The 14,365-nt window shown below is 33.7% G+C and overlaps 1 protein-coding gene and 2 pseudogenes across 1 annotated transcript; 2 read left to right on the forward strand and 1 right to left on the reverse strand.

Annotated features, from left to right (window-relative positions):
• The first annotated feature begins 127 nt into the window (after positions 1 to 127).
• On the forward strand, positions 128 to 1,632 carry LOC139787348 (uncharacterized). The gene is made up of 5 exons (XM_071726446.1): positions 128 to 282; positions 395 to 755; positions 836 to 1,154; positions 1,312 to 1,450; positions 1,564 to 1,632. The coding sequence occupies exons 1-5, from the start codon at positions 223 to 225 to the stop codon at positions 1,630 to 1,632; spliced, it is 948 nt and encodes a 315-aa protein (XP_071582547.1). The 5' UTR covers positions 128 to 222.
• Positions 1,633 to 9,345: 7,713 nt separating this feature from the next.
• On the forward strand, positions 9,346 to 12,211 carry LOC139787349 (uncharacterized; annotated as a pseudogene).
• Positions 12,212 to 12,935: 724 nt separating this feature from the next.
• Positions 12,936 to 14,028, reverse strand: LOC139787350 (uncharacterized; annotated as a pseudogene).
• Positions 14,029 to 14,365: the final 337 nt, after the last annotated feature.

Raw genomic sequence — 14,365 nt, forward strand, 5'->3', positions numbered from 1 at the left:
CAAAGAACGAGCCCTGACTGTTTTTGTCAGTAATTGTCCCCTGCCCAGGATCCCCTTAATTTGTTCTGATAATATTTGCAGCGACATAAGAAGGATTTCGTATAAGAATAATTTGAAGTACAAAAGGTATCTCAGGAGGTAATCCCTGGTTATGAGCAACCTCTTGATCAGAGATATCCGCGTCATATTTTATTGAAAAGTAATTCGACTTGTGCCAAGAGTATGAAACTCTCATCGGATGAATCCAAGGAGCTATCACGTTGCAGTTTATCTGCGCTTCCTGTAAAGTATTCTAAGAAGTCTATTTCTCATCACAATATTTATTACAATGACATTTCGTACTTTAAGTATTAAAGTATTTATTTTGTATTATTATTATATTTTATCTTTACAGAATGAAATACTACTAAAAATATTTAAATACTTAGATGTGGTAACATTATGCCGCATGAATGAAGTAAATAATAGGCGCTTTGATATTTTAACACGGGATCCTCTACTCTATACACGTTTGAATATGCGATATATTAGCTCTGACAAATATATGTGCGATATATTTTGTTATTTTACACCTAGATGTAAATATTTGCAACAATTAGATCTTACAGGATGCAACTTTGATGTTAATGATTTCGTAAACTTTCTTGATAATTGCGGCAGGCGTTTAACGCATTTAAGATTAAGTAACTGCAACGATGGAGAATGTTTAAATCCTGTCCTACTTAAAACTTCAGAGACATGCAAAAATTTGAAAGGTATATGCATATAGTAAATGTATATAATTGTCAAGATTATTGGTAAATTGTATAACAATTTGTAATACAAATTTTCTTAGAACTGGATCTAAGTGATTCTGGCATAGACGACGAAGGATTTTCGTATCTCGAGGGGCTAAATAATTTGGAACACTTAAACCTTTCTCGTACTGGTATAACAACCGAACGTCTTTGCAAAATACTGCAAAATAATCAACGGATTCGTCAGTTATCGGCAGGCTTTGAAGACTTTATAGACGATGCAGTTCTAATAGAGTTGGAAAATTCGTGTCATGACTTGGAACTCATAGATTCACCACTGTACGCACGTCGTCTTACATCTGAGGGTATTAATGCTCTCGCTAACTGTAAGAATTTACAAAAAGTGATACTTAATCTGTAAGTGTGTGTGCTACATTTTCTTTTAAAACACACATTATTGTATTCTTTATTGAAATTTGTTTGCTTCTTTTGCGAGAATTGCATCTTGAAAAAGTTACATGAATTTTTTCTTTGCAATTAAAGTACTGTACTAATTACATCATTTTTGTTACAGATACGAATGCCCAGCTGATGATGAGAGCTTATTTAGATTACTTCCCTCTTATCAAAACTTGCAAGAAGTTTATTTGTCCCATGCTGTCCTCACTGATTACCAGTTGGAATTACCTAGCGCAGTGCAAAAACTTAAAAAAGTTATGTTTTTTTAACATGAAACTTGATATACCTGATAATTGTTCCGTTATTTTGAAACAATGTTTAAACTGCAGAATATTTCTTGGATTTCTGTAATATAAATCAATTGCAGGTTAATCAATTGGTTAATCAATGGAAGGAAAGATATCCGCACGTGTCCGTCTATACATTCGGCGAATAATTGAAATAGTTTTTGTTTGATAGTTTAGGACAAATCAATTTACTTTTTATATGTTTACTTACAAATTTACTTTGTAAAAATTATCTGATAAATTAGGTTTAAACGTAGGTATATGTTAATGCTTATAAAAACGAAATATTCACATTTATTTATAGTTTTGTTATTTTCGAACCATTTTATCTTTCTTTTCTTTTTCATAACTTGAATGTTTTGAGCGATTGGTGTCACTTCTTTGTGTTGAAATAATTGTTCGGCGAAATACTAGAAAAACTACTTAATAATATTGTTAGTAAATTTTTGATATTAAAATACAAATAGTTGTTAAAACATAATTGCAATTAGTAAAATTAAGATTTACAATTTTTTTTAAATGAAAGTATAATAAATACACAAATATATTTTACCAAAAAGATGTATTTAGTAATTATAATAATTATTTTTGTTGTACTTTGCTATGGGAGGCACAGGATTGGGATATGTAATTAACGACGATTATACTTTTACACGTTTAATACGAGGATGTGCAACGTACGAGTGCTTACACAAGACTGAACTGAACTTACTAGATACATATAGAAAAGACATGCCACTGGAATAGAGAACCTAACATGGCATCGATACAACACAAAAATCGATAGCTATATGCGATATATCGAATATGTCGATATCCCCAGAATGTGTGGCGATTAATGCAGAACTGACTCGAAAAACAACACTCCCCCTATCGACACACAATAAAAAAATATATATATGCTTTACAATCAATTAGTTAGTTTTAATATGTCCCTGCATTTTGATATTTTATTTTTCAATAATGATTTAGTCAGCAAGTCCGCGGGGTTTTTATCGCTTGGGATATATTGCACGATAACTTCTTTTTCTTCTTGAGCTTCTCTTGTAAAATGGAAACGGATGTCCACATGCTTGCTCCGCTGATGATAGACGTTCTCCTTGCTGAACTTTATCGCGCTTTGGTTATCGCAATTTATACAGGTTGGATCGTTCACGTAGACTCCGCCGCTCATGTGATTAAGGAGGCGTCGTGTATATATAACCTCCTTCACCACTTCAGAAAGTGCAACGTATTCAGCCTCCATGGTTGAAAGGGTGACTGAACTTTTGTTGCTTGGACTTCCAGCTGATAGGGCCCTCTGCTAGCGTTAGCACAAGGCCAGTACAGGAACGTCGGTTGTCAGCATTTCCTCCCCAGTCGGAATCAACATAGGCATAAAGTGGTTTGCCAGATTTAACGTAGGTGATTCCAAGACTAGGCGTGCCTATCAGGTATCTGATTACATGTTTTGCTGCTTTCCAATGAACTCTTCCTGGATTTGCATTAAAACGGCTCAAAGCATTAGCCGCAAATGATAGGTCGGGTCTTGTAGTATTCGCTAGGTAGATCAGACTCCCGACAAGTTCTCGATATGGCATCTGTCTCATCTCATCCTTTTCTTCCTTTGATGTTGCTTCATCTTCGCGTGATAATTTTACAACCAGCTTCGATTGGAGTTGAAACCGGATTTGCACATGTCATACCGAATTTTTCGATGATTCTTCTTACGTACGCCTCTTGAGAAACACGTATGCTCCCTGTGGCTCCTTCACGTTCAACGCGCATCCCCAGGATTTCGTTCACTTGTCCTAAGTCTTTCATTTTAAAACTTTCACTTAGCTTCATTTTTACTGTATTGAGTATCTTCAAATTTCGCGATGCTATAAGCAGATCGTCAACATAAACGATTATGATCACTATTTCACCGTCTATTAGTCCTACGAACACACATGGCTCGGATTCTAATTGATGTAAACCGAGGCTCTTTAATCTCTTCTTCAACTTTTGATGCCACTCTCTGCCGGATTGCTTCAAACCATATAGTTCCTTTTCTTCAGGAACTCCGAACATGAATGGCTGCTCCATGTAGATCTCCGTTGAAAGGTCACCTTGGACGTAGGCCTGTAACAACGTCCATTTGGTGTACATGTAATTCTTCCTCGACACTTAACGCAAGCAAGGTGCGTATGGTTTCCATCCTCGCGACAGGAGCGTAGACTTCTTCAAAGTCTATCCCGTATCGTTGTTCGCATCCGCGAGCCACTAATCTCGCCTTGTATTTTTCCACCTCACCATTTTGACGTCTCTTCGTGTGAAATACCCATTTGCAACTTATTGCCTTCTTGCCTGGAGGTAAGTCGGTAAGCTCCCAGGTTCCACATTCCATAAGTGAATTGTACTCACTTCGCATCGCCTCCATCCATTCGTTTTTGTGAACACTGGACATAGCTTCTTCTACGGTTAGCGGGTCGTTTTCCACTTCTGCGATGTTTGCTGTCTGGTACTCCTTTCTCGGTCTTCCTGGTTGACCCGTACGTACGATCTTTGGCCTACCTGGCCCTCTCTTTGGGTTTTCTAATGGGGGTTGTACAAGTTCTTTGTCCTGATTCGACTCCTCTGACTCATTTTCATCTAGTTGATCTTCAGCTGTAGTCTCACTGTCGTTATTGTCCGTTACTTGCTCCACTCTCGTGCTTTCTGATTGGAGAGGTAATTCTACGTTCTCTGGTGACTGTTGAGTTACAAAACGTGGATTTTTAATCAAACGGACGTCATAACTTTTTATTACGGTTGTAGTACCTCTACGCCATAGTCGATACGCCTTCGATTCCGTACTGTATCCAACAAAACACGAAATCTTCGCCTTTCGCATCCCATTTCGACACGCCAGGACCCTTCTTTAAAGCAGTTACATGAGAACCAAACGTTTTGAACTTCCTCACATCCGGTTTCTTCCCACTCCATAATTCCAGCGGTGTCTTGTCTTCCGTTGCTCTCGATGGACATCTATTTCGCAGGAATACTGCAGTGTTTACAGCTTCGGCCCATAGCGACGTCGGAACTTTAGATTGCAATAACATGCAACGTGCCATTTCTTCAATTGTTCGGTTCGCTCGTTCCGCCACGCCATTTTGCTGTGGCGTATACTCGACGGAAAACTCCCTCTTGATACCTTCTGCCTCGAGGTACTGGTTGAATTCCTTTGAAACGTATTCTTTCGCGTTATCAGAGCGTACTTTTATTATTTTTCTACCATGCTCTCTTTCTACCTTGGCTACATATTTCTTAAATGCGGCGAAGACATCACTTCTCTTCTTCAGCATAACTATGTCGATGTACCTGGTTCTATCATCGATGAAGGTCACAAAATATCGTGCGCCTCCCATCGATGTGACATTCATCGGTCCACATATGTCCGTATGAATCAACTCCAGTGTGTTCTTTGCCCTTGTTTCTGAAGTTCGATGCGGTAATGCATGTATCTTCGCTCGGTTGCAAATCTCACATGGAATCTCGGTTACTCCTGAAGGAATGTTGAGTCCGGTTACCATATTTTCTGTCTTCAGTTTGCGCAAATCGTTGAAATTAAGATGGCCGTACCTCTCGTGCCACAACTTCAGAGTCGTTATCGAACCATCCGCGATCATAGCACTTTGTTGCTGCGTCGTCTTCTCAACATACATCCGATCTTTCTTCGTGGCTGTAAATACGGTGGAACCGTCCTTTCGCGATACGATCGCATTTTCTTTCCCGAACGTTACCGAATAACCGCGATTCGTAATGGCTGATACCGATATCAGATTGTTTCGTAAGTTCGGAGCATACAGCACGTTTGAAAGAACAATTCGACTCGCGGCGTCTCGTGATGGAACATTGAGACTCACTTTCCCGCTCCCGTAAGCCATCACAACAGATTTCCCCGCCGTACGAATACCACATGGCGGATCATTACTTATACTTTCGAATAACTTTTTGTCTTTGCACATATGCATCGTCGCACCGCTGTCAATGCACCATTCTTCCTTTTCCACTTCACAAGCCATCGCAGTTGCTATCAGCACATCTTCATTTTCAGTCTTTTCAGAAGTGTCTGCGCGATTGGCTTTATTTTGTGGTGACTTTGTTTGCAATCCGATGCACGGTGGCCAAACTTGCCGCACTTGAAACATTTTCCAAGGAACTTACCACCACTTGCACCACTATTTTTTGCGTGGATTCCCTTTTTATTTGCACTCGGGGTGCGAGAGTACAATGCAGCACTATTTTCACTGGCGTTACTTCTTCTTCGAGCATCTTCCTCGATCAGCTTGGCTTTGATGACACCTACCTCAGGAATATCATCTCGGGACTCGATTGCAACGCGAAAATTTTCGAACTCTTCCGGAAGGCAGCTCAACAGCATTATCGACAGAAGTTCCGGCGGGACAATCACTCCAACGTCGGCAGCATGTCAGCACGTTGTTGAAATTCGTTAACGAACTGAGCCATCGATTGGTCAGGCTTTATCTTCGACTGGTATAAACTCTCTATACAGTACTGCCTTTCTGACCGGTCCCTGCGACTTATGAATTTTCTCGAGCTCGTCCCATGCTCCCTTGGATGTTGTCTGCTTTCGAATATGGCCGATCTCCGTCTTCGAAACGCCGAGAACGATCAACGCAAGCGCCTTCTCGTCTTTGGTTATCCATGCCGCTGCCGCTTCAGCATTTTCCGGTTTTACGATCGTACCGGAAACATAACCCCACAAGTCGTTGTACACGAGGACGCTCTTCATCTGCATCCTCCATACCTCGTAATTGTTGTCGCACAATTTATCAATATGTTGCGTGCCTGCCGCGTGCATCTTCGCACTTTTTCTTCGGTAGTTACACACGACGTCACCGATCGCGACTCACTGCCCGTATTCACGTCGATACACAACCCGGTTTTTACTCTTCTCTCGACCTCCCTGGGCCCATAACCTGTTGTACTTTGCTATGGGAGGCACAGGATTGGGATATGTAATTAACGACGATTATACTTTTACACGTTTAATACGAGGATGTGCAACGTACGAGTGCTTACACAAGACTGAACTGAACTTACTAGATACATATAGAAAAGAACATGCCACTGGAATAGAGAACCTAACATGGCATCGATACAACACAAAAATCGATAGCTATATGACAAATAAATGTGCTACTCCTATATGTAAAACTTGTGAAAATAAAGTACAAGTTTACGTGACGTAAAATCGTGTAAAATCAGTCGATAATTTCTCTTTTTCCGTTTCACACGTCCAATGGAAATTGTCGGAACAAACAGCGTGTAGAATTCTCGATACAGGCTTAAATTTAACGTTAACAAGTAACAGTTTGGAGATAGAAAATATCTGCTCCTTTTTATAAAATACCGCGAAAAAGGCGGAATGTATGTACATCGAGTGTATATAATTGCGCGTGTACACACATCTGCGGTACCGGTTTGGCTTGCGACAAATCGTTCGCGGATCTTAGAAACACGTCTCATCTGTACAATGCGGAGCAGTATCTTGAAGCCAAGTTATATTTTTAATCTATGAAAAGGCTTAATTTGTACAAATTACACGATGTCGCGAAGATTGAATTTATGCAAGATATCATCTATATTATTGCCAATGCCAATAGAGTTCGAGATTACCTCTGCGCTTTTTCAGAAAATGTGCCGATACATTTCCAAAGCGGGATTCAACAGCAAATGAAGCCCGTTTCGAACATTCAGGAATCTTGTTACTAAGGAGCACATATCTGATATCCTTATTGTTCGTAAGAGATCTTTAGCACTATACTTCATATGTACAACGTGGAGACTGTCTACAAACTAGAATTACATCGCAATCGTAATCTGAAAGATTTAACTTATGAAAATTGTTATAAATTAAATCTCGCAGATTAAAATGCGTACGATATAAGAGATCAATTTTATGCAAAATTCGTCTGTATTATTGCCAATACAATTCGGGATCGTCTTTACGAAATTGAAGCTTCAAAACGTGTCGGTATATCTTCAGGGCAGGACGTGGCAAGAGTATACTGTATTTTGTCCTTTTAATCATTACCATACGAACCGTTGTTTACAAATCAAACTGTGATTGTGGTTCTTCCTGCGAAAAAGTGTGCTGTGTGGGATGTAATGTTGTGTGTACGTGTGTAAACCGCGTGTGTGTTATGTTCTCTTTTATGAAGTTACATAAGGCGAAGGAAATTATATACAGGCGCTATGCGGTAGTAAATTATATATATATATATATATATATAGTAAATTATATATATATATTTATAATTTATATATATATATATATATATATAATTATATACAGGCGCTATGCGGTAGTAAATTGAGACACACTTACAAACTCGCAGGAAGAATAAAAACAAAAAAATAATTAAATAAAATTCGCTAGTCAATTATTCTGTATGTACATAATCGCGCTCGCGTTTGCGCGTAATTCTCGCTGCTGCGTCCGTCGTAGGGGTTGCTTTTAACACCTATAGCATTGGCACATGCACCGCGATCACTGGTCACATCGGCTACAGCAGCTTTGCAGCACGCAATTTGTCGACGACAATCCGTCCTTGACGCATCTTATCCTTTCGAGCTCTTTGATGCGCGCGTCCTACAATCTGCGCATGGCACCTGGGATTCAGAGTTAAGAGGCAGCGGCTTCGCGATTTCTGTTCGGTCACGAGCTCCTCAGGTGGCAGAACAGGAACGTTCAGATTTATCCGCGTCATCTTCTCTCTGGAAAAAGATAACGTTATACGAACGTTATACGAAAAAGATAAAGCGGCATACTGCTGTCGCTGTCGCTGCGATTAAGCTGTACAAAATAAGATGCAACAAATACATAAATAAACAATAGTAAAGAAACTTTTCAAAATGCTGAAATTTGCATCTAAAAGTACTATAATGGACAAATTCACGAAAAACAAGTAACGAAAATTCTGCGATCTTTAAGCTGATGATTAGACATAAATTCTTGTATCTAAAAAGCTCGAGAGTTAAAATCTTTGTATTTTGTAAACTTTCTTATTCTGTACGGAATTCTATACGGAAAAAAACAAAGATACAATAATTGTGAAGAAAATTTGGTTGAAACTCACCCGACTGCCCGAACGTATTTCTATATAAATTGCACATTTCTATCCGGCTGGGAGATATTAACGTGTGTATTATATATGTGATGTATATTGACAGTGTTGTTGTTTATGTATCGTGTGTCCCTTTCAAAAATAGGCAGCAGCTCTTCACCGTTTGTGCCGTTACGCCAAAATAATAGGATCGAAAATAATCGTTGCAATCTATAAGACCGTGTATATGTCTGTATATATGTAATAATTAATGTATGTTAATATTAATACGTTTACGCGAGCGTTACTTTTGTAGTAACTTACGATAATTCCTTCGCGTAAACGGGATTTTGTAGTAACTTGCGATAATTTACTCCGCGTAAACGAGTGATATATCGTAAGTTAAACTACAGAAGTAACGCTCGCGTAAACGTAGAGTATATGTGTTATATTACCTATTTTTAAAGCGATAATGTACGTATGTTAAAATCCACGACAAGATGGTGAATATAATCAGGAATACTATTTGTTGCCACGTTTTAAGTTTTTTGAATAGATCTATTAATCCATCTGATAAAATTTAAGAATATAGTAATATTTTAGTTTTAAATTGTGAGGTATAAATGATAATTTAGTACTTATACCTTTAAGGAGCGTGCAAATGGTAAGAAATGCTATCTTCTCCATTTCCTGATTCACTTTATTACTGGCTCGACGCTCGAGGATCGGCAGGAGACGTTAAGGGTCGGAGGGTCGGCAGGAGACACCAGGAGACACGGAGTCACGGAGTGTTTTCCATTTACTGACTGTTCTTGTTATTACCAGAGAGAAGAATTCTTCTCTCTGTTATTACGGGCCTAAGCAGAATGGCTGTCTTATAACCTTAAGGCAGTGTTTTATGCCTTAAGTCTTTTGTCTTATGTAACGCACAATACTGTGTTAATGTTTCCTGTCTTGTGTAGTATACGCGACGTTTTAAGGAATAAACGTAAAACGTGTGTATATGTATAAACACAAATAACAATTATATTATACAATTAATAATGAATATTTTGTAAATAGTTATGACATAATACATTTTAAACTTATAAATATGTAATAATAATATTTCATATTCGAAATATATTTCAATAACTGTGAATATAACCTAACTTCTTTGTTCAAAGAAATTTATCTAATGTACTTATAAATAAAATGTTCTACTAAATTAAATATTATTGATTTAATAGTATTATATATGTTTAAAAATCTTGTTAATTATTAAATTTGTATAATATTTAATTTAATTTATTTTACAGAAAACAATTTTAATTTCAGGTATATTAAAATAATGCATAGAAATAAGCAATTTTTATTGCTTGTTTTACATTGGATGCTTTTGTATAAATTATTAAAACGAAAAAAAAAACAAATTAGATGGTATAAAAGAAGATGGTACGTGCGACCAATAAACCAACTGAGATACAAATACGGAGCTTATGAGACACTTTACCAAGATTTAAAAAATGATGAAAATTTATTTTTTCGTTATACGAGAATGAATTTATGTTTATTTAACAAATTACTTCAATTAACTGAACCTTATTTAACAAAAAATAGCTATCGAGCATTTCCTGCAGAACAGAGATTGATAATAGTATTAAGGTAATTATAAGTAATTCTTTTATTATTTTTTCGAAATAATTATATTTTGTAGAAATAACAATAAAAAAGAAATTTTATTAAAGTAACAAAGACAGATTCTGTGATAGACTAAAACAAGTATTCTAGACTAAATATAAATGTTGAATAATATTAAATAGTATTAATAATATTTTATTTTTGTCAGATATACAAAAATTGCCTAAAATAATTATTACTCGAAACATGCTTTAATAGAGAATGAGAGAGAGAGAAATGGAAAATTAATAATCTTTTTATAATAAATATATTAATAACGTAGATATTTTAATGAAAATGTATTTCAGATATCTTGCCACTGGAGATCTTCCTTGTCTATCGCTCTATCATTTCGAATTGGTGAATCAACAGTGCGTATGTTAATTAAAGAAGTATGTCAGATATTAATAAATGTATTACAACCACTGTATCTATCACAACCAAGTGAAGAAGAATGGAAGTCGTATGCTGAAGGATTTTGGAAGAGATGGAATGTGCCAAATTGTGTAGGGGCAGTAGACGGAAAACACATTACCTTGCAATGTCCCCCTAATTCGGGAAGTCTTTTTTATAATTACAAAAAATATTATAGTATTGTTTTGATGGCAGTGGCAAACCATGTATATAGATTTACGTTAGTTGATGTTGGTGCATACGGTGGTAACAGCGATGGCGGAATTTTTAACGATTCATTAATTGGAGAAAATTTGAAAAATGAAAATTTAAATCTACCAAAGGGAACGTTCAAATTACCTGGAAGTCAGATCTGTACACCAACTTTTTTATTGGCAGACGATGCTTTGCATTAAATACGAGAATTATGAAGCCATATACCGGAAGAAACTTAAATGAAGAACAAAAAATATGCAATTATAGATTTTCTCGGGCTAGGCGAACAGTCGAAAGCGCCTTTGGAATATTTTCCAATAGATGGAGAATATTTCGACAATCCATTTGTATGCTGCCAAAATCAGCCGATTTGATAACAACAGCATCGCTCTGCTTACATAATTTTGTAATGGTTGAAGAAGAACGCTGTAAACTAAAGTTATACAGCACAACTGAATTTCTTGAAAACGATACAAATAATCAGGTAAAATAAACATTTAAATATTTTTATTCTGCAGATAATATAAATATATATATATATATATATATATATATATAACTTAATTTTGTGTTTAAACTTTTGATAAATTAAAAAAATTTTAATATTAATAATTAATATAATAAAATAATTAAATAAATGCAGATACATTATGTGTATATAATATTGTTATTAAAATATTAATTACTGTATATTTTTTAAATTTAATTAACCATGCTATTTTTATTTATAAAGGAAATGCAGTGGTTGTCTTCATCGGAAAACCTATGTTATAATGAAACCGTATCTTCTGCTTCGAAACAAAGAGACACTTTGTGTAAATATTTCATATCACCTGAAGGAGAAGTACCGTGGCAATACGATTACGTGCGAAGGGGTACATATGGTGAAAATATTTAATAATATTATAAAAATAATGGTTTCTATACACATACATTTAATTTTCGGTTATTTATTTAATCTTATTCTTTCTAATAAAATGTTAGTATGAAAAAAGAATGTGTTCAAGAATTATATAGCTTGATATTTTTTAGTAGCTTTTTGACAACATAATTTCTAAACTGAACTCTACTTAAGTAAAAAATGAATAAGATAAAGTTTTAGAATCTTTATATATATATATATATATATATACATATATAGTTCTTGTGTTATGTATAATTAGAGTTTGACAATAATGCCGTACCGATTTTGCATATTGTTATATGTAAAGTTTATATACCGATTATCTCCTTACTGCTAGATCAATTAATATTAATTTCTACAACCTAATTAACTTTATTTACTGAAAGTTTATACATTGCAGCAATTAAGAAAAGTTTTCTTAATAGTGAAATGTCATTACAAGCAAAATATTAATGCGCATAGTATTACCTATATTATTAATTACTTTTTTATTTATTAATGAAAGTCATTTATATATTTTGTTTTTATTGTATTTGTCTTTAGTCATACGGCATAATGTTTTAACTATAATGTTACAATTTTTTGTAAGTTGATGTGTATCTAGTAATAAAGATCTATGTAAATAAAAACAAATACCACAAATCGAATTTTTTATATAATAATTATATAATTAGCAAGATATACATTACAAATGTATACAAATGAAGCAATTAAATAATAAACATAGTTAATAAGGAAAGTGCTTTAGAACTATTAATGCACATACAAATTAATAAGTAAATAACAATAAAATCATAATGTCTTACTTTTAGAAAAACAAAATAGTACATATATTAAAAACATTATTTTTCTTAAATTACCTTTTAAAATCTTATGTGATATGTAACAGTTTTAATAATATTACATATATAGTATAGTATAGTGAAGATCACATATCAGATCATCTATCACATATCTATCATCTATCTAAGATCACCTATCACATAGATAAAAAATGTTAAACAAAAATATTGTTTTGCGTATTAAATAATAAAATTATGTTAGATTTAAAAAACAATGTGACTGAAAATATTATTTTAAACTTAAAATCTTACTTAAAAGAAACAGTCTTTTTTATAATATCACATATAGTAATGTATCACATATTGTAATAAAAAATACTGTACTAATAAAAAATAAAAATAATGTATGAAAAAAATAAAAATCATTAAAAGCAAAAAATATTAATTCTTTATAGTGGAGAAAATAAAGCATCTGTTATCATTTTCTTTCTTATATTTTTCTCAGATTGTGGAAGATTTGTCAAGTGAGCAACAATAAATTGTGTAAATGCTTCGTCTTCATTATTGTTTTCACGTTTGTTATCTAAAACATTGATGATTTTCTGGCTAACCGATGTAAACATATTGTCTAATTCCTTTGTTTCATCGACTTTACTTTTTTAGATTTAGGTTTTGTATGTAATACGTCTGATTGTGAATCTTTGTCAATGTTGCGTTTATGTGTTACGTGTGCTTCAAGAGTATCTTCTAAAATATTTTCTTTATTATTTTCACCATTAAAATTATTATCTTCTGTTTCGTGCATAGAATGACTTGATTTTCCTTTGGTATCAAATACTTCATTTGAACTAGATTGTGGAATTTCTGTTGATAGTTCTAAAGATAATGTAGATGTTGAAGCTTTATTTGCTTTTATATTACTGCATGTTCTGAAAATATAAGAATATATAAGTATATATACATATTATACTATTAAAATGCGGATTTTCAAGCAATTATCATTATAAACCTTCGTCTCTTGATATAATTGTCAAGAAAAGATAATTGAGTATAAAATGCAAAAGGTTTATGAGTTGAAGCACCACTTCCACTCTTATATTGACTATCTATTATTCGTTTCTCACGATTATATTGATTTCTTAGAGATGTGCATCTAGTTTGACAATAATCAGGTGTATATAAGTTGCCTGTAAAAATGTTGAGATTTTATCATTATAATTAGCATAATATATATTAGCAATAAGACATAATAAGAAATATTAATTAAAAATATTTGATATTTACCATAATTTTTATTTTGCATTATTTTAGAAATTTCTTTCCAAGCATTATCTTTAATTATTATATTTTTAAAATCTTGTGTCCTTTATTGTACAGAAATGGCCGTTCTCTATATAATTCAATTAGAAAAGCATCACCGTCTTTTTCTTCTATAGAAATATTATTTTCATTTTTATTTGACACTTCATTGTCTGTACAATATGTATTATTAGATTCACAATAGTGATGATCTTCCATTTTACTAAAAGGAATTAATAAAAGGATATAGATAACATTAGATAATATACGTACATACATATAGATTTTGTTAAATATTATACAAATTTAATAATTAACAAGATTTTAAACATATATAATACTATTAAATCAAATAATATTTAATTTAGTAGAACATTTTATTTATAAGTACATTAGATAAATTTCTTTGAACAAAGAAGTTAGGTTATATTCACAGTTATTGAAATATATTTCGAATATGAAATATTATTATTACATATTTATAAGTTTAAAATGTATTATGTCATAACTATTTACAAAATATTCATTATTAATTGTATAATATAAATTGTTTATT

Source organism: Temnothorax nylanderi, unplaced genomic scaffold (genome assembly GCF_030848795.1).
Source record: "Temnothorax nylanderi isolate EJ_2023f unplaced genomic scaffold, tnyl_v1.0 TNYL_tig1453_pilon, whole genome shotgun sequence".
In the NCBI taxonomy this organism is placed as follows: Eukaryota; Metazoa; Arthropoda; class Insecta; order Hymenoptera; family Formicidae; genus Temnothorax; species Temnothorax nylanderi.